This window comes from Balaenoptera borealis, assembly GCF_965194805.1.
Source record: "Balaenoptera borealis genome assembly, chromosome: 5".
Taxonomy (NCBI): Eukaryota; Metazoa; Chordata; class Mammalia; order Artiodactyla; family Balaenopteridae; genus Balaenoptera; species Balaenoptera borealis.
In genome coordinates, this window is record NC_138862.1 from 66,244,746 (window position 1) to 66,269,552 (window position 24,807).

Genomic DNA, 24,807 nt, shown 5'->3' on the forward strand with positions numbered 1-24,807 from the left:
GGTGCTAAATAAAGTGTAAGTTTTATCTAAGAAAGAAAGAGAAATATGACTAAGTATATATACATTTTTTGTAAACAATGAAAAACTAATAAAAATGGTCACTTATGGGGGAAGGAGAGGATAGAGGCTAGATTTTTCTGACTACATATTGTAGTTTTGGTTCTGGAACCATGAAAATGTTTTACATAATTATAAAAGTAATCAAAAGTAAATCAAAATGAAAACAGATTATTCCCAAAAACTGACAGCAAAATGAATAAACCAAACTATATATCAAATGGGTGGCTTAGAGAGCAATTATATCAAATGATTTTAAAACAGTAGTTTGACTATACATCCCTAGTATAATTTGTAAGAATTCTTTTTTTTTTTAAGTTGGTCCAATTTTATTGAAATCTGTTACAGAAGACAATTCAAATAGGAACCACTGTCTGTGGTTTTAAGGCCTACAGAAATCTGAGTTACGTTTTACTGCAAAATATAAAATACATTAATTCAAACTACAGCATCAAAAGATTTTAATAATGAATTGTATGTCCTCATTAAGTTAGATATTTGCAAATGTTTTCCTAAATACTTACAACTAATTTAGAGATATCTTTTAAAGTTCAAATAGCCAGTTTAAATTTGAGAAAACATACTTACTGTAACATGAAAGATGTTCACATTGAGATACTTCAGCCCCAGCTTCACAAACTACTGGAAATTAGGAGATACTCTGTTGCTAGATGAAAAAATATCACTTACGTCAGGGAAAATTATACTAGACTACCAGTTTAAAATGAGCAATAGTTCACATTATATTAGAGAAATTCTCTTGCCTTACAAATGCAAAATAAATCCTTCAGACTCCCTTGTCTGTAGAGACCACCAGCTCACTACCCAGGCTCTGAAACTCAGCACAGTTAGGGAAAAAACAAGACAGACTTCAGTATGAGAAGGAGCCAAAACATTTCCCGAGGGAAGCATTTCTGATTTTGTTTTTGTTAAGCATTCTCTTGATCTTTAAGCTCATTTAAAAAAAAAAACAAAAAACAAACCCCACTCAATTCCCAAGATCAGTTTGAAAATGAAAAAAATAGATCTGATGGCTCTCACAGCAACCTTCATCATGTCAAGGCAATGGTTTAACTCACATCTCCTGATATTTCCTCCCCATTTCCTACTGACAGCGTCCCCCTTTGCCCTTACAGAAGTTGAGGTTCCCTGTAATACAGACCCTTGGTTTTCTTAGCTTTACCTAAAACACATATTTTGAAAAATGTGTTTAGTAAAAATACCCTTCAAGTCCTGACCTAATTTCCTGATATATAAAGCACATAAGAGGTGGTGTCCCCTGGGACTGTCTAAGGCTTACCAACTATTTAGGAGGTTCCCTTGACTCTTAAATTTGCCTTTAGAGGTTAAAATTCAACACAGAAAAAAATTCAGTTATCAAACATGTATTCCTAATTTAGAGTAAAGCTATATTACATAGCAAAACTCCACTTATTAAACTTTATCTCATGCAAACTTAAAATTTTAAAAATAGTAATTCCAGGCCCCAAGGTAGACCATGAACCTACTTAGATGCAAATATGGTAAACACTTAAAAATTTTTTTTCCAATCTTCCTAAAAGAAGTGTGTTTTGGCTGATAGATCAACATTATACGTCTGTTGCTAAGGAACACAATTTTTGACCTGGTAACTGAAATCATTCTGGTAATCTGACACACGACCAAGATGCTAAGACTACAGAATTAAAGGCATTCTTTTGGATTCTGTCCTTTAATAATTTTTAAGTGGAAAACCATGAAGAGGCTTCCAGCTCAGTAGAGACATTGATTAAAGCTTGGTAAAAATGGGCAGGTTCGCAGACCTTGGGTAACGCAAGTCAAATTCAACAGGCCAAAGGAGTGAGTTTTTCATGATGGGGCTCTCACCACTCACTGGTTTTGGGCCAGTTTTCCATAGCCTCCTCTCCCAGCATCATAGTCCTGACGATACTCATCTCATACCTGGCCCCCAGAACACCCACGGCCATATGCCTGCCCTCCTTAAAGCCTGCGTCCCAGTCTGTGCGAATGATCCGGTCATCTGGACAAGTTCCATTTATGTACCGCATGGCATTTTCTGCATCTGGTCTTGAATAGTATTCCACAAAGCAGAACCCTGTTTTCTTCATTTTTATCCAGGCCCATGATGATTTTCTTTATGTCACCACTTTTGCTTAAGAGTTCATAGATTTGTTCTTCAGTTGTATAAGAGGAAAGATTTCCAACATACAATGTACAGCTTTTCTTCAGTAATTTTTCCTGTTCTTCATTGTCACCCATTCAGGAAACACTGTAGAAATTCTACAAGACAGTATCTTACTACTACCTAAATGAAACTATAGGCTTTAGACTGCAGAGATAAACAACAGCAAAAGTTGAATCCGTTCACTGTTTGAATCTTGCAGGATGCTTGTAATTCATGATGGTTATGATGTGGAACTTTCTAAAGTAATGAGACCCAGAAGTGCTGGTCCCGGTACTGGCTCAGCTTGACGCAGGAGTCGCTGCGCAGCGCCTTCAGGAAGCCACCTGACATGGTGCAGAGAAGTGGCCGAGGACTCCGCCACTGTGAGAATAACGAAGCCACCCCGGCGGTGGCGGAACTGGCAATTGTTTTCAGCAACCATTTTCTAAAATAAGCTCAAAATAATAATACTAATACACATATGTATATATAAGTAACATGGCAAGTAATTCATTACTCTCCAAGACTTTCAGCGTAAAAGAAAAGAGCTATAAATACAAATCTTAAAAAAGTTAAAGGGAAAATCTTATAATCCTAAACCCTTAAACTGGAAACAAAATCAGACTTAGAAATATTAGTATGAACTCATGGTGTATTTTCTTTTCTTTTTTTTTACTTTTTAAAATTTTTATTTATTTATTTTTAAAATTTTTATTGGAGTATAGCTGCTTTACAGTGTTGTGTTAGTGTATTTTCGCATTTAAATAATCATACAACAGACTAAGCAAAGTTGCAGAATATAAGATCAACACAAAAATCATTCATGTTTTTATACACTAAGCAAATGAACACTCTGAAAAGATTAAGAAACAGTTCAGTTTACAATAGTATTAAAAATTTCAATTTAATAGCATAAAATACCACTTATGAATAAATTTAACCAAGGAGGTACAAGCCTTGAAAACTACAAAAGTTACTGAAAGAAATGAAAGAATACTTAAATAAATGGAAAGACATGCCATGTTCATAGATCAGAACACTTAATATTAAAATGTCAATACTACCCAAAGCAATCTACAGAAGATTCTAAAATTCAAATGAAATTGAAAAGGATTCTGAATAGCCAAAATAATCTTTTTAAAAAACTAAGTTAGACGACCTAAACTTCCCAGTATCAAAACTTACTACAAAGCTAGAGTAATCAAGACAGTGTAGTACTGACATAAAGACAGAAATACAGATCAATGGAACAGAACTGAGAGCCCACAAATAAACCCATGCATCTCTATAGTCAACTGATAATCAACAAGGGTGCCAAGACACTTCAATGGGAAAAGAACAGGCTCTTCAACACATCGAACTTGGACAACTGGACCCTTACTTCACACCATATATAAAAATTAACTCAAAAATGGTTCAGAGACCTAAATATAAGAAATAAAATATAAAATCCTTAGAAGAAAACATATGGGTAAAACTTCATGATTTTGGATTTGTGAATACTTTTTCAGATATGACACCAAAAGCATGAGAGGGAAAGAAGCAGGTACATTCAACTTCATCAAAATTTAAAACTTCTGTGCGTCTAAGTACACTGTCAAGAGAGTGAAAAGATTACCCACACAATGGCAGAATGTATTTTCAAATCATGTATCTGGTAAGGGTCTAGTATCCAGAATATATAAAGAAGACTTACAACCCAACAACAAAAAGAAAAAATGGGAAAAGGAGTTGAATCGACATTTCTCCAAAGAAGATATACATATGGCCAAAAAGCCCATCAAAAGATGCTCAACATCATTAGTCATTAGGGAAATGCAAATCAAAATCACAATGAGATACCACTTCACACCAACTAGGATGGCCATTATCAAAACATGGAAAATAACAAGTGTTGGAGAAGATGTGGAAAAATTAGAACCCTCATACACTGCTGGTGGAAATATAAAATGAGGCACCCACTGTGGAAAACTGGCAGTTCCTCAGTAAACACCCAAGAAAACTGACAAGTGTTCAAAAAAAATTCATACACATTCACCACAGCACACTATTCACAATAGCCAAAATCTGGAAACAACCCAAACATCCATCAACTGAATAAACAAAATGTGGTATAGCCATACAATGGAATGTTATTCAGCCATAAGAAAGAATGGAGTACTGATACATGCTACAACATGGATGAACCTTGAAAACACCTATGCTGAGTGAAAGAGGCCAGACACAAAGACCACATGTTGTATGATTCTACTTATGAACCATCCAGAACAAGCAAATCCATAGTCAGAAAGCAGATTAGTGCCAGGGTCTGGGGAGAGATAGGAATGCAGAGTGACCACTTAATGAATATAGGATTTCCTTTTGGAGTATGAAAAAGTTCAGGAACTAGACAGTGGTGATCGATAAACAATACTGTGAATGTACTTAATGTCACTGAATTGTACACTTTAAAATAGAAATGGTCAATTTTAAATTGTTTATTTTACCACAAAAAAAAAAAATCACACACATACACACACCACACCCCCTAGCTCTGTCCAATAAAAGGGCCTACAAACAACACAACCATAGCAACAAAGACTCAGATGATGGTCTTTAAATATAATCTTACACTAAAAGGAATCAAAACCCCTTAGAGAAATAACTGGTTCTAGATCCGAGACAGGTGATGTACAAGATGAGCCTGGAACATCTTTTTATCCTGGAAAACCGGGCTACCAAAGATTATTGAGGTTTTCTCGAGGAATACAGGAGCCAACATGAAGGGGCTCCCACTAGCTAAAGATGAGACAATTTGAGAATTAAAAAGAATAACTACAATGGATTATAACAAACATATCCAAAATCTGGGGTTCATATTGATTCTTAAGGAAAACAAAACAAACAAACAAACAAAATCCTCACTGGCCACCTCTATCAAATAATAGGAAAAGAATCAAGCATTTATTCTACTGTTCCTCAGAATAATCATACAATTGATTGAAGTAAAGAAGTTCTTTTTTATAGAAGAGCTCCAGCAAATAAAACAGAAGGAATAAAAAAAATATCACCACCATCAGACAGAGTGATCTAGATCAGGGTTGGCAAACTTTTTAAGTGTCAATAAAGAGCTAAGTGGAAAGTGAAAGGGAGAAGAGAAGCAGAATAGGAAAAAGAATGAAACTGTGACTCATTCTTCTCTTCCTTCACCCTAGTTAGTGACAAGGTAGTGAGGTGCTGCTACTAGCTGTTCCTTTAAAAATGTCCTGACAAGGACAAAGAGTATTTTATTTTATAAGAAAAGGTTTCCCATGAAAATCACTCTGCCTCAAGCTGTGAAAACTGGTGTTCTTAGAGCCCCCAAAGATCTTGGCTATTTCAAAGCAGGAAATAAAAATTTAGGAAAAAAATTTTTCAGGGGGGTGGTGGGGAGGCTCTCTCCCCCACTTCCTCAGAACTGAAGAGGAATAAAAACTGAAGGAAGAAAAATACCATACTCTGCTTAACTCAATCCACAGTTAATAGTCTTAGTGGTTTTGAAAGGCTCTAAACAGTTTTCCAAATTTTCAGAGGGCACCTCAGACTATTTAACTCTACTGAGCAAGACTATAGACATCCAAGTTGGGAGAAAAAAATCTTCACATTCCATAGTAATCTGGTTTGCCCACCATAGTTAAACATTTAATAACTAATGGTCAAATACAAACCAAACTGTCACTGCATACAGACTAGCCTGAAAACAGTTTTCAGGAGAAAAATATTTAGTATAAAAAGACTGACTAGGGACTTCCCTGGTGGCGCAGTGGTTAAGAATCTGCCTGCCAATGCAAGGGACACGGGTTCGAGCCCTGGTCCAGGAAGATCCCACATGCCGCAGAGCAACTAAGCCCGTGTGCCACAGCTACTGAGCCTGTGCTCTACAGCCCAAGAGCCACAACTACTGAGCCCATGTGCCACAACTACTGAAGCCCGGGCGCCTAGAGCCTGTGCTGCACAACAAGAGAAGCCATGACAATGAGAAGCCCACGCACCACAACAAAGAGTAGCCCCCGCTCACCGCAACTAGAGAAAAGCCCGCATGCAACGAAGACCCAATGCAGCCAAAAATAAATAAAAATTTTAAAAAAAGATTGACTACACAGTCATTAGATCTACTCAAAATACACATCTCACACTAAAAACAAACAAAAACTTTATGGGCACTAGGTCAACATCTGCTGATTATAAATAGTACTCACTGAAAAAGGGCCAGATGCCTAACAGCAACTGTAACTTTCTTAATGCCCTACAAAATATACTCAAGATAGGACTTTCATCATAGGCATACCTCGGAGATATTGCAGGTTCGGTTCCAGACCATCGCAATAAAGTGAGCATCACAATAAAGTGAGCCACACAAGTTTTTTGGTTTCCCAGCACACATAAAACTTATGTTTACACTACACTGTAGTCTATTAAATATGCAATAGCATTATATCTACAAAAAAACAATGTATACACCTTAACTAAAAAATACTTTATTGGGGCTTCCCTGGTGGTGCAGTGGTTGAGAATCTGCCTGCTAATGCAGGGGACACGGGTTCGAGCCCTGGTCTGGGAGGATCCCACATGCCGCGGAGCAACTGGGCCCGTGAGCCACAACTGCTGAGCCTGCGCGTCTGGAGCCTGTGCTTCGCAACGGGAGAGGCCGCGATGGTGAGAGGCCCGCGCACCGCAATGAAGAGTGGCCCCCGCTTGCCGCAGCTGGAGGAAGCCCTTGCACAGAAACGAAGACCCAACACAGCCAATAAAAAATAAAATAAAATAAATAATAATTAAAAAAAGGAAAAAAAAAAACTTTATTGCTAAAAATGCTAACCATCATCTGACAACACAGGGTTGCCACAAACCTTCAGTCTGTAAAAAATGTGGTATCTGCAAAGTGCAATAAAGCGAAGCACAGTAAGACGAGGTATGACTGTAATTTAATAAGGCAAATGGTGATGATTTTTCCTCAAGTAAGTTTAAAAAAAGATTTGGAGGCTTTCCTTATGACCACCCTACACATGCCCATTAAGAAACAAAACAAAACAAAAAATCAGGATACAGAGAGGTAACAATCTACACCTAAGCCTTAATTACTTTTATTACTACTAATAATAATGGCAGCTAAGGTTACTCTGTGCCAGACACCTTACATGGATCATTACCTCCTTTAAGCATCACAATCACCCAGAAAAGTAGGTATTATTATCACCACATCCTGATGAGGAAAATGAAGCTATAAAAAGTTTGTAACTTGTCTAAGCCCACTATATAGACCTGATGAAAGAGGGGGTTCTGGCCTTATAATGTCAAAAATAGACATAAAGCTATACATAACTAAACATACTAACAAATCTCACTCTAAAAGCACTTTAATTTACACAGTATTCTCTGAAACCTTTCCCTCTGGAGCATGGAATTCATCCATGCAAAGCAAAGGACACAGGCCATGTGTCAGGTAAGTAAATTTATCCGTTCCTTCTTCCCTAAGTAGGGCAGCTTAGTCTCTTTCTTAGTATTATTGCTAAATTGCTGTTTCTAAAGTGTAAAACCCAAATGGGCAGTTCATTACAATTATATAATAGCACAGTAAAGTCAAAAGAGCAAAGATTTAGGAATCAGAGAGATTAGGGATCCATTCCCAGTTTTGCCCTGTTGCTAGTTTTGTGTTCTTTATCCTCCAAAAGGGCCTCAGGTTCCTTGTCTGTAAAATGGAGATATCACCTAGGTCCTGTACAGTAATGCTCTTATTTTTATTTTTATTTTTTTTAAATTCTCTTATTTTTATTTATTTATTTATTTATTTATTTATTTATTTAATTTTTGGGTGTGTTGGGTCCTTGTTTCTGCGCGAGGGCCCTCTCTAGCTGTGGCAAGCGGGGGCCACTCCTCATCGCGGTGCGCGGGCCTCTCACCGTCGCGGCCCCTCTTGTTGCGTAGCACAGGCTCCAGACGCGCAGGCTCAGTAGTTGTGGCTCACGGGCCCAGTTGCTCCGCGGCATGTGGGACCCGCCCAGACCAGGGCTCGAACCCGTGTCCCCTGCATTGGCAGGCAGATTCTCAACCACTGCGCCACCAGAGAAGCCCAGTAATGCTCTTTAAATGTTGGTTCCCCTCCCTTCTCTTCTAAAATAAATGCAAGACCCAAATACCTAAGGCAAAGACTCCAAAGTGTGATCCAACGAACACCAACCCTTAGAGGGACCCTATAAGCAGTATTTCCTAAACTTCTTTATCCACAGAATATTTATTGCAGCATAACATTGCTTAAAGGAACTAGTGTAGGAAATGCTGACCAAAGGATTTTACATAGGTTAAAAAACAAAATGAAACTTTGCTTCAGATGATAGCTCTTTCGGCTCTCAGTGTTCATTTTTATCCACTATCTAGTTCCTGCCTGCATTCTGGATAGCTGAGCTGGCAAGTAAGTGCCTTGTGGATATATGAATACTCCATTTATAAACTATTATACATTAAAACCCAGATGTCCTCTTGTAAGTGTGGTCTGAAAAATCTAACAGGGCTTGCTACTGCATTGTTAACAGAAAACAGTATTTTTCCACTAGTCTTCCAGTTAGAGAGTAGAGGAGACAGGGAATAAAAAGTTCACGTATCAGTTTTCATTTACCAGAACTGTAGGACATAAACTAAATTACTACAAACATAATGTGTATCTGGCCTCACCTGTAGAGAAAAAGGCAGTACAGAGAATGGGAGCCAATTATACTGCATCTGAATTTTGTATCATCACAGGATTTTATTGTAATCTGACACTTAAAACACTTATCAACTAAGAAAAGTTCCTCAGAAGCACAGAAAATTTACTCCAAGTCATGAAAACTATAAATCAACCTTTTAAATTAATATTTAACTACCCTAAAAGCTACAAAAATACTACTTAGAGAGAAAAACATGATTATGAACTGATATATTAAAATTTGGTCTCTATGCTCAAGACTCACTGCTTTAAATTTCTGATTTATTTTTCAACATTCAACATTTATTAAGCATCAACTAGATAAAGAGGATCTTCATGTGCAACAATAATGCAAAGCAACAACAAAAATTATTGAGGGACTTCGCTGGTGGTCCAGTGGCTAAGACTCCACCCTCCCAATGCAGGGGGCCTGGGTTCAATCCCTGGTCAGGGAACTAGATCCCACATGCCGCAACTAAGAGTTCACACGCCACAACTAAGACCCGATGCAGCGAAATAAATAAGTTAATTAACTAATTTTTTAAAAATTATTGAGACAAGTGACCTCAGGAAACAATAAGGATGGAAGCAGGTGGGTGAAGTCTAATGCTTGCCTTGAGTCAAGCTATGATGTGTCAAGCTCAAAATCGGTGTCTTCAAGTTACCAGAGGTAGCAAGGCTCCATTTTTGCACATCATTCACATTCTCTTAGGGCAGTAAAGTAGTTAAGAAAAGAGTTCTAGATTAAATTACCTTGGTTGGAATCCAAGCTCTGCCATCTGCTGGTTCTGAAACCTTGGCAAAAGTTACCTAACCTCTCTAAGCCTCAATTTCCTCAATGATAATGGGATCTGGCTCATAACTGACTTTGCAATATGGATTTCAACTATATTTGTTACCCATCTCTTATAGCCACTATTTCATAGACAGGCTGCATTAATTTTAAAGCAAGGTATTTGCTCTTAAAATTTTTACTTCAAAAGGATAAAACAATTTAACTTTACTTGTATATGGCTGACAATTTACTTTCTTCTTGGTAAGCAACATTAATAAAAAGTAAAAGTTCCAAAGCCCTACCCTAAGAAACCTTAGTTCAACCAATTTCCCAGAATCTTCCTATTTTCTTTCCAAATTATAGAGATCACATAGTGCAGCAGTTAAAAGAACAAATTCAAAGTATGGCTACAAAATTTGCTGGCTGTGTAAGGCCCTCTAAGCCTCAGTTTCCTCATTTGTAAATTGTATTTGCCTTACCAGATTGTGGTAAAGATTAAATAAGATAGAAATAAATTGCTTAGTATAGTGCAATGACATAGTAAGTACTGAAAAACCTTTTGTCTTTTATTTAAAGTCTGGCGGCCTGAGTTCAACATGCTGGGCCTATTCCCTACTAGTTGTGAGATCCTGAATATATCAATTAAAATATTTTTAACTCCATTATCCTTAAATGGGGAGAATACTGCCTCAAAGCATTATGAAAGTTATATGAAATATCAGTCCTTGGCACACAGTAAACACTCAAACAGTAGCTACATCTGAATTATTCTAGTTCTAAGATATGGGCTACCATCATAGCATCTAGGGAAACTCAATACTCATCATAACCACAATCTTTTTTCTAATTAACTTTTTCCCCAACCCTCACTCCTCTGGTCAACAGCAGCATTTCTTACCTCTTACCTAAACTTTAGAAAGTACATAGGTTTTCCCAGGTATATATAAGAAAAAAAAATATGTTGTTGTTAATTGGGACATAAAGTAAAGCTACATTTTTAAACAATATCTTACTCTTAAATTAATAATGATAGTTGACAAGCTGTACAATTTATATTGATGCCATATACAAGACAGTGGAGTCAGAGAATCTTCTGCCTCTGGGGATCTTTCTTTTCTAAGGACCCCAGGAACTGGCCCACCTGCTCCTACTTTAGAAGTCATGACACACAGTTCCTCTGTTTCTTACTAAGTACTCATTCTCCACTATAGCAGAAATAAAATACTAGAACATTTCCACTATCCTTTGAAAGTGCACAGCCATTCTTTAACTTTCTGTAAATTGACAGGAGGTAAATATATACTGTAAAGTCTCAAAACTCTCTCAATAAAGGTTATCCCTGATGTTCAACGAATTTAAATAGAATTATGCTTTGTTCTTTAGTAACTCCTCTTAGGTTTCAATGGCACAGCAAGCATTTGCTACTTACAGAGAAAATAAAATAAATCTCTTCTAAGAATCATGCCCTAGGTCAGCCAAACATCTCACAATGTATACAATTAGTCAAAGAAGCAGATACAATGTTGCTCAGTAAAAACCAAATTATTATCCTGACATCATGATTTCTCAAAACCCAATACAGACAGCCAAATTTTACAGCTATTTAAGAAGTTAGATTATTTAGTGAAGAGAACGCTTATTGCTTATTAATATTTCTTACTTTCTCTGGGAAAGCTCTTGAATTGATATACTAATATACACTAGTATATCAGACAAACAAACACTATCCGAGAGACACAAAAAGAAGCCCTGTAAAAATTAAAGTTTTCATAAATCCCCACAATACAATTATATGTTTAAGTACATCCATGGTGAAAGGGCCTGTTCATATTTAAATAGTCTGTTTACTTTGTCTCTTGCAGAATAAGCTACTTGGTAAAAATAAGGAAACTGATTTATCACTTTTCATTATTCTAAATCTCTCTTCTACCCTCACCCTCTCCAAATAAACTCCTGGAAGGCTTGGGGGTATTGTACTAGCTGGACAGGATCAATGTTTCAAAGGTATTGTGCTTACCAACCAGTGCAACCTAGCATCTGAGTTCTTTCATTCAGCTATCCATCCAGAGTTCACACCACTCTGTGCTAAGCACACAGTATAACACAAGTGTCCAAATCTCTGTGTCTCTTTCCTTTCCCTACTATTGTTCCTTTGTGTTTAAACAAAAATCCAGGTTTAACTTTATAACTTAATTTCTTGTATCAAAACTTAAATGTTGGGTTTCCCTGGTGGCACAGTGGTTGAGAATCTGCCTGCCAATGCAGGGGACACGGGTTTGAGCCCTGGTCTGGGAAGATCCCACATGCCGTGGAGCAACTAGGCCCGTGAGCCACAACTACTGAGCCTGCGCGTCTGGAGCCTGTGCCCCGCAACGAGAGAGACGGCAACAGTGAAAGGCCCGCGCACTGCGATGAAGAGTGGCCCCCATTCGCCGCAACTAGAGAAAGCCCTTGCACAGAAACAAAGACCCAACACAGCCAAAAATAAATAAATAAATAAATAAATAAATAAATTTTTTAAAAAAAAAACAAAAACTGAAATGTTTCTAGAAACATCAGTGACAGTTTGATGACCTGGAAACTCTAATACTATCATGTATAGTATACATGTAACTACCATGATAAATTGCTTTCAATTCAAATATGTATTAAGTAACCCACTATAGAAAGCACTGTGCTCCACACTACAGGAAATACAAAGGTGAGTAAAATACCGTTTTTGCCATACTCGAATTTATAATCACCTAGAAAGAGACAAAACAAGTTAACTAGAACACAAGGCAGCACATAAGAGGAGTGATTGTGCTACAGGAGTTACATGCAAGTGCATTTCATGCCTTGGAGTAAAGGGCGAGGAAGACTAAGTAGTTGAGGTGGCGTATGAGACTCTGAAAGCTGGGTGGGTCTTTGAAACAGCAAGGGGAGAGAATTTATGACAGAATATTTAGACTAATAAGATCTCATTGGGACCAGGACAATCATGGCAATAACAACATCTAACAAGTATACCAATAAGAATTTTAATATACTTTTTAAGTGTGCTAAAATATGGGGAAAAATCATTACCTCCTATACCAAGGACGTTTCTGAAGAACATAAATCTCTCAACCTCCTTTAATGTGGTGTAAATTTCAAAATAAACTGAAGACATGACTAAAACCAAAACAAAGCAATGAGACAAATCAATGAAGTGTTTTTAAACTACATACACCTTATCTGTTCCTTTAGAATATATATATATATATACATACATACATATATATATATATATATATATATATATATATATGATTAGGCAGATTGACAACAATATTACACAATAACGTAATTCCTGGAAAATTCTAAACCTGTACTGCTCAACATGTGGCTATTAAGCGCTTAAAATGTGGCTACTACAAATTAGTATGTGCTATTAAGAGTAAAATACCCACTAGGTTGTGAAGATTCAGTACTCAAAAAAGGTGGCAAAATTTATCATTAGTAAATTTTATATTCATTACGTGTTGACATAATATTTTGGATATACTGTTTTAAATAAAATATATTCTTAAGATTAAGTTCACCTGTCTTTTTACTCTTTTTAATGTGGCTCCTAGAAAATTTTAAATTACATATGTGACTCGCATTTGTGGCTTCCATTATATTTCTATTGAACAGGTCTGGTTTAAACAACCTCTTAACATTTATATTGTTCAGATTTCTGTACTTGCTTCATGTTGTTGCTTCATGTTGGCACGGTAATCACTTGATCACAATGATACTAAGTAACCTTCCAAACATCTTGCCTCAGTGTCTAGATACTGAAAAGGTGAGACACCTGCCAAAAAAGTGTGTCAGCTTCTTAACTACCCTTTTGGAGCAAATGTGGAAAAAACAACCAACTAAAAACTTTTCCAGATACATTTACCAAACAGTTAATACTCCAGGCACTGCTAGCTGATGTCATGAGACTATGTTAGATAAGAACTACTCAGGGATGCAAAGAGATGGGATCCAGGAAATAGGACAGTGGACCCTAAAGAGCAATGAAAGAAGTTAGAGGATGACAGCTGTACAGCAGAGGCCTGGAGAACAACCAGGCCAGATCCCAGTAGGACAGCACTCCAGGAAAAGAATGGAGGGTAGGGAAGAATCTAGAGAATGCTTAATAAAATTTGAGGGGAAAAAAATGAAGACTGTGATCATTGCAAGCTGTGCAAGAGAAAGAAAATGGCAACAAAAAAGTGTAAAAAAAAGTTGAAAGCAAAGGAAATGTGATTGTCACTTCTGAAACAGTTTGGTAATTCTTTAAAATATTAAACAGTTACCATATGACCTAGCAATTCCAATCCTAAGTATACACCCAAAAGATCTGAAAATATATGTCCACACAAAAACTTGTTCACAAATGTTCATATTAGCATAATTCATAATAGCCAAAAAAGTAGAAACTATCCAAATGTCCACTGACTGATGAACGGGTAAACAAATGGTGGCATTTCCATACAATGGAATATTATTCAGCAATAAAAAGTAATGAAGTACTGATAAATGCTACAACATGGATGAACCTATAAGACATTATATGAAGTAAAAGAAGCCAGTCACAAAAGGCCACATATTTTAAGATTCCATTTATATGAAATGTCAAGCATAGGCAAATCCATAGAGACAGAGAGTAGATTAGTGGTTGCCTGGAGCTGGAAGGAAGGGAACTATGAGGAATGACTACTAATGGATACAGGGTTTCTTTTTGGGGTGATTAAAAATGTTCTAAAATTAGATTGTGGTGATGGTTGCATCACTCTGTGAGTACTGGAAACCACTGAACTGTACACCTTAAATTAATGAATTTTATGGTATGTGAATTATATCTCAATAATGCAGTTTTTAAAAGGAAATGTAATCATTGTACACTATTCACCTTAATGTCTAGATACTGAGTGCTGATCTGAATAATAATTTAAATAAATAATTATTTAACTAAAAATGGTGGTACAATTACATTAGTAAGATAGTAAAAGGGAGATGGTGATGACAATAAATAATATCTAAAAATAATTTTAAGACATAGACAAATAGTACACTAATTAAAATTATGATAAAACTACTAGAGGAAATAGCTGTCATAGTTAAGGTTGCCTCTGAGAAACAGAAATGAGGGAGAGGAGTTATGCTTCTATATTGAGACTTTCTGCACTATTTGATTTCTTTAAATCATATGTTGGAGCGTATTACTTAATAAAAAAAATTTTTTTTTAATTTTTTAAGACTAAGGAATGCTTGGTTTAGGAGCAGAATGAAACCATGCGCTCTTAAAGAGGTAAAAGGCACAGGCTTCATTGACATTGACGCACTCTGCGCCTCTGATCTCTCAAGAGAACAGGTTTTCTCATCTAAGATGTTCAAAAAATGGAAAGTTAAAGGAAAATATCAATTATCTTTTATCTTTTTCTTTACCATGAAATAAACAGCTATTTCCAGCAAGAACACACATAATATCTACTTGACCTTATAGATCATTTCTCAAATACACAAAGAGTGGCAAATATTTTAAATGTGCCACTAAGCATTCATTGGTTATGCCTATTATCATTTTACCTCTTATTACCAAGAGAAGCACTCTCTCATCTTTGTATTTACTCCCCATCCAACTCATATTCCAAAAAAAAGGGTTTAGTAATCTACTAGGATGAAAAACAACAGCAATTTTCTAGAATAACTGATTTAAATTTTGTCTTAATTCTAACACTCTTATGCTAAAGCCTGTGTTAATTTAGGTCTGTATACACAAAATGTAATTTCATAGCAGAAATAACCTGTAAAGATTCAGAATATCTATGGAAGGATACTTAAGAAATTGGAATGCTGACTGTCTCCAGGAAAGAGGACTGGTAGTTACAGAGCAGGAGGAGGAGGAAGACATCACTGAATACTTTTGAATTCTGAATCATCTGAATAAATTCCATTTTTAAAAGCAAAATATGTAAATAAGACAAACATGGAATTGTCTACCATACAGCATCCAATTTATATTATTATTGTGATTGTTACTATACATTACATAAATATGATATACATATATACATATAATTTATTATTATTATTGAAACCCTACCAACTCAAAGCTTCCCTCTTCCCTTCAGAGTTTAAATGTGTAAAGTGCGAAAGCTCTGAAATTCCAGTAAGACAGCAAATGCACCTACAATACCGTCAGTCTGATGCCAGGCATAACTCCAGCACTCCAATTCTCCAGGTGCTGCCTTTACGAATTCAAAAGTCTAGGATTAGCAACTCGACTCAACTCAATAACTTCCACACAGATCATGAAGAAAGTGGTTAATCAATTTAAAAGAATTAACTGATTTTACGGAATAAGGGGAAGTAGAGGGAGTCACATTTTTTTTAATTTTTCTTTTTTTTAAAATTTATTTATTTATTTATTTATTTGTGGCTGTGTTGGGTCTTCGTTTCTGTGCGAGGACTTTCTCTAGTTGTGGCAAGCGGGGGCCACTCTTCATCGCGGTGCGCGGGCCTCTCACTATCGCGGCCTCTCTTGTTGCGGAGCACAGGCTCCAGACGCGCAGGCTCAGTAACTGTGGCTCACGGGCCCAGCTGCTCCGCGGCATGTGGGATCTTCCCAGACCAGGGCTCAAACCGTGTCCCCTGCATTGGCAGGCAGACTCTCAACCACTGCGCCACCAGGGAAACCCTGGGAGTCACATTTTTAAAAGATAGGTTAGCCTTCCTTAGAAAGAAATCTGAAACATCTTCTCACTTATATTAGTCAATTAAGCCCCTAAAAATTTCTTAGACCTCCAAAAGACAAAAAAAGTACTTTGTCATGATTGTCCTTTTTCTTCATGTCAACAATTAAGATACCCACCTTTTCGATTCTCATTATAGAGGCCGTAAGTGTATTTGGTAAAGTGACTCTCTAACAGCTAATCATAATTCATAAGAAAGCTTAAATGATTCCATGCAGTGCCTTCTAAGCATTCCACAAAGGTATGGGCATGTCAAAATCCAAACAGCAACTCCATATATACCACAGAAGAAAAAATAAGACAACAAATCTTAAATCAGATAAAATGCTGTTGCTGAGTAATATACATAGACGGGCAATGGAAGAAAGAGTTGGAAACGATACTCTGGGCTAGCATACTGAAGACTTTAGTACCTTCATCCGTATCACTGAAAGCCAACTGGAATTGGTCAACCAGACAGAGATGACCCGGTTCTCTTCCTCATCACTTCAGGTAACCAAGAAATTAGAGACTGTTTAATGCAGTGAGAAGTTGAGAACCCCAGCTACCCAGAAGAGACCTTCCTGCCTCCTGTCCTTTTGAGAGAGTGAAGTTAGTATAATTTAACCTTCTCTAGACCAAAATTTTGAACAATTATCAGAGTGATTTCCCCTGGGGTTGTGTGAGGCTACACTAAGTAATCCCAATATGCTTGTTTTCCTGAACTGTCTATACTTTTTAGAAGGTGTAATGCTTAATATCAGTGTAATTCACTCCCTTCTAATTTGCAGTTTAAAAAAAAAAAAGACAAGTGAATGACTTAAAACTATGTGTTAAAGAATAAAAAAAGAACTCTAAATAAAAGCCAAAAAATAACCTATGAGGAAAGAGCATGCACCATTTGTGTGAGGATTTTAGCTGCTCAGGAGCCTTTTTGGTTCACTTCCTGATTGTCAAATACCAACGAATTCCAAAAAGGTGATGTTCCAAATAACCCAACTGCACATTGATGCATAGCTGTTATTCTTTAACAACAAGTACAACAACAACCTGAAGGCTCACAGTTCCAGACATAACAAGTGTCCTATAGATACTTGACTAATTAGTTGTGTACATATAATAAAATTTCATGAAGTTTGCTGTCAAATATTAAAAAAAAGAGTAGAACACTTAAAATACTTCACAACCTATAGGAAGAGATGGAGAGAAATAATCCTTAATAATGGCTAATTTGGAGAATCACATTCTAATATTACCTGGAAATATAAATACACCAGATTTACTTACGATCAATCAGTACTTTTCAATAAAAACCAGTGCTCCAACTGAACATTAAACAAAAAAATACCATATACTACTTATTTTTCTTTTTGTGCTGACATAAGCCCTAACATTTTCATTTTCAATGTTTGTCTTAACAAGTTTTCCCTGAAATCTTAAAAGAATTGAGAATTTTTTCCAATATAACTATAAGTAATTAAATACTATATTTGCTAACAGGCATGCCTGAAACTAATTTCAAAAGCAGACTAATCATGAGTCTTACACAGTCACTGCTAAGTTATCAACGAAAGACTATTCTGAAAGAAAAGGCACTTTAGCTTATCTCTGGAATCCAAGTGTTAAGGCAACAGCAATCCATTCTCTATAAAATATAAAATAAAGAGCAAGAGCTCTAGAATCAGAATGCCTGTATTTGAATTCTAGCAGAGCAATCTTCTAGTCAGGTAATCTTGGACAAGTTGCTTCCCTTCTCTAAATGTCATTTACCTATCTATAAGGTGGAGATAATAGTATTAGCTACTTTGTAGAGTTGTAATGATTAAAATGAGCTGTTGCATGTAAAGAATTTGGCAGATTGCTTATTAGCATTTAATAAACATTCAACAGACATATCACAAGTCAATCACGTTATTATTCACAACCCCTTTCTATTAAAGCAACCCACTTATTTTTGGCTTCCTAAGCCAAGGAATTCAACATGATACAATTAATGGTAATGAAAAAATGTAGTATTAATGTTACTGCTTTGCACCAATGTTACCAATATTTTTGCCTGCCTACCTACCATCTCTTTGGCGTTAGGGCATGCTTATTCAATCCTAGGACTGTAAGTTCATTTAAATTATACCACCATCTAAAATACAAGTTTCTATGGGAGTTTGCTAGTGGCCTAGTGGTTAGGATTCCAGGCTTTCACTGCCGTGGCCCGGGTTCAATCCCTGGTCCGGGAACTCAGATCCCACAAGCCGCGTGGTGCGGCCAAAAAAATGTTTAAAATTTTAAAAATAAATAAAATACAAGTTTCTAGGAAAATAGTGCCTCATTTGTCAGGAATGTTTACTTTTCATTATTAAATTGATTTGAAAGGACAATCAAGAAATTAACAACTCCAAACTATATTAATAAAGGAACACGTTAAAGGTTCATATTCATGCCATTGTTGGCCATGGTATCCTGGAGACAAAAGGAAAACCTGGTTTGGCAAAATTAGTTTCGAAATAACCAAAACATCACTGCCTCAATATGATCACACTAAAATGCTTCTAAGAAAACTATTCAATACAAAAATAGAAGATTCAACCATTTACAGAATTTCAATTTGCACACGCTTTGAAAGTACACCTTTCTCCCCAAAACATAAGCAAAAGTGAGAAAGGAGATCATAAACTAAGAATCCAAATCTACAAAGTTGTGTCTCTGCATCTTGTTTCAGACCAAGTATATTACAGACATGAGCATAAACTGAAATAATTTACTCAATGTCCATCACATGCTGAATATTAACTCATTATTTTAAAAAACTAGAATAAAAACTCAATAATAAATAGAATAGAATAAATATCCCTTTATTTTATCAATTTAATGGTAGGAAACTTGGGAAAACAAATTGTTCTCCTTTAACTCTGTCAGTTTTTCCTTGCTGCTTTATTCACACAGGTCTTCATATAAATATACGTTTCTACATCGCACTCAACCAAGGTCAAAGACAATTTATATAACCAAGGATGATTTGTACAACCCAAGATAGAAGCAAAGATTGCAACCTCTACTTTAAAACCAGTGAACCATGAAAATGCTTCTATCCTTGCAATCATGCAAGGTTCCCTCTCCATACTATCCCCTCCAACCCCTCCCCCCAAAAAATAGGCTAGAAAATGATGCTAAACATTCCAATAAATTCATTTACTCATGCTGATTATGTTCTTAGTAGAACAATACCTGGGAAATCAGGTTGGTTCTGTTAGTACCAGCATATAATCCCATCACACCCACGTGCTCTGCCCCTCCATTCTCCACCCCTGGAGCATCACAAGAGACACCACAATCCCACAGCCTGCCCAATCCCACCCCTGTCCCACAATCCCATGAGAGTTATTAAATGTATGGAACTGTGGCACATGCACGTTTCACAGCCTTCTCTACACATAATGCACACACAAAAACAGAGCTCCCTTAGTCTCAGAATCTGCTGCTGACACTTAAGAAACTCTGGCTTCCCCAGCCTTGCTGTTTCTCCGAAACAGTATCTCACACCAGCAACCTAAGTCCAAAACAAGGGGCAGACAGCACAGGGTACAAGTATATACTGATTTTCAGCTGAACTATGCAAGTGAAATGAGAAGACGTCACCTCATTTTCTAAATGCAATTCCCAAACAGTCATAAATTGATTTGTGAACCTCTGGGTTCCCTTGAAGTTTTTTCTTAGTACCTGTGCCTTAAAGTCATTTCACAATTAGCATTCTAGAGGTGCATGTAACAAGAGAGCATGCAATTTTTACATGAAGGTCTAGTTTTTTAAACAACTCTGGAAAGGTCTGGTTGGGAAAGGAATGAAAACAATGAAAATAAAACTCTGGTTTTCAGTTTCACACATGAGCTCTCTTCCACAATGAATAATCTAGAAATTGGTTAAATTCTAATAACCTGATTTTTATATGTCACAAAGAGATTAAATTCCCTCGGGAATGGAGAAACTCTAAGTTGCCACCTGCTCTTTGGTTTTTGTTGCCATACAACTAAATACTGCACAGTAATATGCAACTACTATTAATTATTCACTTCACTAAAAAAAAATTGATCTAAAAAAGTTTTGTATGAGGAAATAACTTCTCCTTGACTTAGCTAGACAACTAGCTAAATTTTCACTAATAGTTTATCAAAAAGATTTATTACTAATATTTTAACCAAAAATCACCATAGACAGTCCCTTACTTTCTCTATTTTGAGTAAAATATCATGTGATTCTACAGAAGAACTTCATAACTATTTACATTTATTTAATAACACTTGAATATGGATGAGGACAAAAAAAATGGGTTCACCATAGTGAGTAAAAAAAAAAAAAATTCAGGGACTTCCCTGGTGGCACAGTGGTTAAGAATCCGCTTGCCAATGCAGGGGACACGGATTCGAGCCCTGGTCTGGGAAGATCCCCCATGCTGCGGAGCAACTAAGCCCGTGAGCCACAACTACTGAGCCTGTGCTCTAGAGCCCACAAGCCACAACTATTGAGCCCACACACCAGAACTACTGAAGCCCGAGCGCCTAGAGCCCGAACTCTGCAACAAGAGAAGCCTCCGCAATGAGAAGCCCGTGCACCGCAACTAGAGAAAGCCCACGCGCAGCAACGAAGACCCAATGCAGCCAAAAAGAAAATTCAAATATACTGTTTAAACTTAGCTCAACAAAAAAAGGCAAAAAATACTTGTCATAAAATCAACTTTTAATTTCTGCTGGAGTCTGCATATTACCATTATTTTAAACGCAAGGTTTACTTAAGAATAACCATTATTTTTGAAAAACTAGTTTCAAGCATGTACCGAAGATAAAATTAAAGGCTGTATAAAATACCTAAAATTTTTATGTCACAGTTTAGCCCAAAAAATATTTTCATTGTTTTCAAATAAATTACCATCGGGTTATTATAACTAGGTTTCAAGTGTGAGGTTTTTGAATCTACATAAAAAATTATTTTCTTTTTTAGGACTTTAAATGGAATGCATATAAATAAAAACCTTCAGTTTACTACTCCTGAAAATAAATCTGACAGTTTTGGGTTCAGAAAAATTAGAAACAATTCAAGACTGTAAAGTTAAATATCATTGCCAGTAACCAACTGCTGCCTCTGAATTTCAAGAAAACCTACTGTATATTAAATTTTTAAAAAGTGAACTCAACTACCCTCTCATCTCAGCACTTTCTCAACTTTCCCATTACAATCAACAATATAACTTGGTGGTCAAATCTTCCAGACCAGTAACATCAGAATTTATTTTTAACTCCTGACTCCTTCCCAAATATCCCCCTTCAATCCAATCCAAAGCCCTGCCAGTTCTTCATTCTCGCTGTCTCGCAAATGTGTTTTCATCTCATTTTCACACTTTATATTCTCTCATTCTTCATGACATACCCTACTACCTCCTAAAATGGCTCTGATGTCTTGTTTCTAACCCATCAACTCAGCTGCCCAAATCGTCTTCAAATATTTCGTTCAGCAACCTACACTAAATACCAATCTCTCTTGAATCTCAACCAAACTTACAGGCCCCCTTTGCCCTCCATCAGTTAACACGTTTCTCAAATTCCATCTCTTCTTATTTTCCTATTTAGGCCCCTTTCATTCAGATTTACTAACCTGCTTTATAAATACAAAAATACAAAAATCACTATCTCTGTGCGTCTGTCCATTCCTTCCATCTAGAATCCTCTATGCTTCTCTGTCAATTCAAGTTACTGCCTCCTTTAACATCTGTCTTAAAACACACCTCTACAGAAGTCTTCTCTCTCCGGCCCTCTACCTCATCCCTTCATTTCTTGTCCCTCTGAACGAAGCATTCTGTTTGCATTTATAATCTTGCAGCCATCATGATATTGTTTTCACATTTTGACCTATAACCTGTCTCAACAACTGACAAGCTTTTCAGGCCAAGGACTATAATTTCTTACATAGCTCTCATTTGAAAAGGGGTCCCTTAGAACACTAGCACTCCAACAAACGCTTAATTACTCCCCTTTCTTCCAAAATGTCCTTAAAGTCAGGGTTGTCAAAAACACATAATTAGCACTGATCTACAACTTTTAAAATGTTAGGTTGACCTATATGGTAACAGAAAAGTCAACATTTTAACCTGCACACTTTGCAAGAGTTACTCCATCCTCAGGCAACATCCACACAGGATTCAAAGAGAATCCTGGAAACTAAATGAAAAGTCCCCAAATTTAATATTATAAGCTATCCTATTTTGCTCTCTGAAATAGATCTAATATATTAATTACCTAAAATTGATTTCGAGTGGTTTTTAAACCAAGATGAAAAACATCCTAACACTCCAGTACCACAAGAGGCTCTTAAGTAGCTATCATAAGATTTGCTTCATCATAGCAGAAAATTACCCCAGAACTTTAAAATATTCCTCTCAAATGACCCCATAAAGTGCTTAGAAAGCTTGACCATTCCCTGAAAGATGCATCATCAGCTTCCCTCTTCACATACCCTGCATTCTGAACTAGCTAGTCACCAAAAAAAAAAAAAAAAACTTAACTCTCAAAAATAATCTCCCATTCAGTTATTACCTTAGACTACCCCTGTTTCAGGCAAGTTCCAAAAGCCAAAATGAATTGAAATCCTGAGTTCAAATAAGAGTGATCATTTTATGTTGCTTAAGGACATAATCAATTTCATGTAACAGCATATACTTTTTAAAAATCTCAGTTCAATTCTCTCCTTCTAGGCAGCAAAACAGTTTTTCTTTACCCTCATCATGCCCTTTTCTGGAGGAATAAGGAAACAATATAGATATTTTTGTCAAATTCTTTAAGTATGTTTAAATAAACTGTCATTAAATACCACATAAACATATCCACATATAGAGAACATTAGAACACTGGACACTTAGTATAGACTTGGACACTCAACATATACTTTTCTGCACAAATCAGGGAAGACGGTACAGTCTAGCAACAACCTTGAACACAGCCCAAATATCCCTATTATATGCAGGACCACAGCCTTCTGCAAAACCTATGATGGAAAGGTCTAAATCCATATTCTTCTAACTCCATAGTCTTATCTAAATTCAACAGGAAACCAATGCAAGAGTATTTTAGTCTTAAGAAGGAACCCCTGAACTCTAGATCATTTAGCAAGTACTGAGTGCAATGGCACCCTAAAACTGAACTTTAATGATGAGTCAGTGACAATTAACATTCAACTTAGCATTTGGCAACATGACAATACAAGCCCCAATCAAAACTTGGATGTACTTCCAAATTACCTTTTGATTAAACCTTAATTCTATAGTGGTAGATTGGTAATGCCAAAATGGGAAGGTTAAGAGATAACATATTATACCAATTATCCAATTTAGAACAATGCATGTTGAGATACTACTGCTACTGCATATCAATCAGCCCCACCGGTCCCTTCTAAAGGGAAGAATCAAAGCTTGCCTCCAAACCGGAATGTGGTTACGGAGCAAGTTCATCTCTGGATTATGAACACATACTTTGTATAGTCACATAGGCAAGAAAGAAATGTTAGGAGACAGTGACATTTAGCTCCTCTATTAAGTATACAAAACTATGATAACCCCTGAGACCTGAGCTAACTAAACTATCCCTCATTCCAAAAGACACACTCTGCAAAAGCACATAATGGTTTATGAGTCTTGTCCTTCGCTTTATTCAAAAGGATGAGCAAGTAAACACTTCCATCGCTATTCTAAGATGGAAAAACTCAACCGCTTGATAAAGCTATCAACTGCAAGAAAACTATATGAAAAGAACTAAGTTTCAGATCGAATCATCCAAATAAAAATCATATTCCCTCAATTCAAGGTTAATAAGACCGGGGGAGGGGATATGGGAGGAGAAAAGAGGGAGCTGCCTCATCCTTGACTGAAGACAGGTTTTTGCCCTTTTCCATTACCTCCGACTGTTATATCAGAAGGTCTCATATTTTAAGATCCTGATATTTTAAAGTCTCTTATTTAAAGGATGAGGTGGAAAAGGGGTGTAAAATAAAATCAATACTCACTGCTAACTTTCATGCTGCCAAACGCTGAAGGCTGCTGCACTGGCTTGCAGCTCTCCGCAAAGGAGGTGGTTCTGGGCCGCCCTGACATGATCACTCTCTTTCCGAATCACCTTCTTTTCCTTCCTTCCTCCTTTTCTTCCTTTTGTTTTATGTTGGGGTGTTAGGTTAATGATAAATGCAGCATTAAGTTCTCCCACAAGAAAAAGACTTCGTCCTCTTGGCTTTTCACTCCTTTTGTACAGCTATAAAAAAAAGCGAGCGATGTATTTCTCCTTGAAGACAGATCAGTACGGATATTTAACATATAGATTGATCGGGAGCTGGGAAAAAAATACAATTCTTTCCC

General features: G+C 36.5%; 1 protein-coding gene and 1 pseudogene across 7 annotated transcripts in view; both read right to left on the reverse strand.

The window, feature by feature from the left end:
- The window catches only part of GSK3B (glycogen synthase kinase 3 beta), a 201,724-nt gene extending 177,125 nt beyond the window's left edge, over positions 1-24,599 (reverse strand). For 4 of the 6 annotated variants that reach the window (XM_082394941.1, XM_082394940.1, XM_082394943.1 and 1 more), the window contains exon 1: positions 24,462-24,589. In XM_082394941.1, the coding sequence (XP_082251067.1) occupies positions 24,462-24,549 (88 nt within the window). In that variant the 5' untranslated portion in view covers positions 24,550-24,589. Of the gene's footprint in view, positions 1-24,461 lie in introns of all 6 variants that reach the window. The other 2 variants (XM_082394945.1, XM_082394944.1) reach the window with 1 other exon arrangement.
- Positions 731-24,571, reverse strand: LOC309630138 (nuclear cap-binding protein subunit 2-like; annotated as a pseudogene). The gene is made up of 3 exons (XR_014249481.1): positions 24,462-24,571; positions 2,495-23,197; positions 731-2,313 (listed from the first exon to the last, which is right to left on the reverse strand). The product of XR_014249481.1 is annotated as a nuclear cap-binding protein subunit 2-like (transcript).
- Positions 24,600-24,807: the final 208 nt, after the last annotated feature.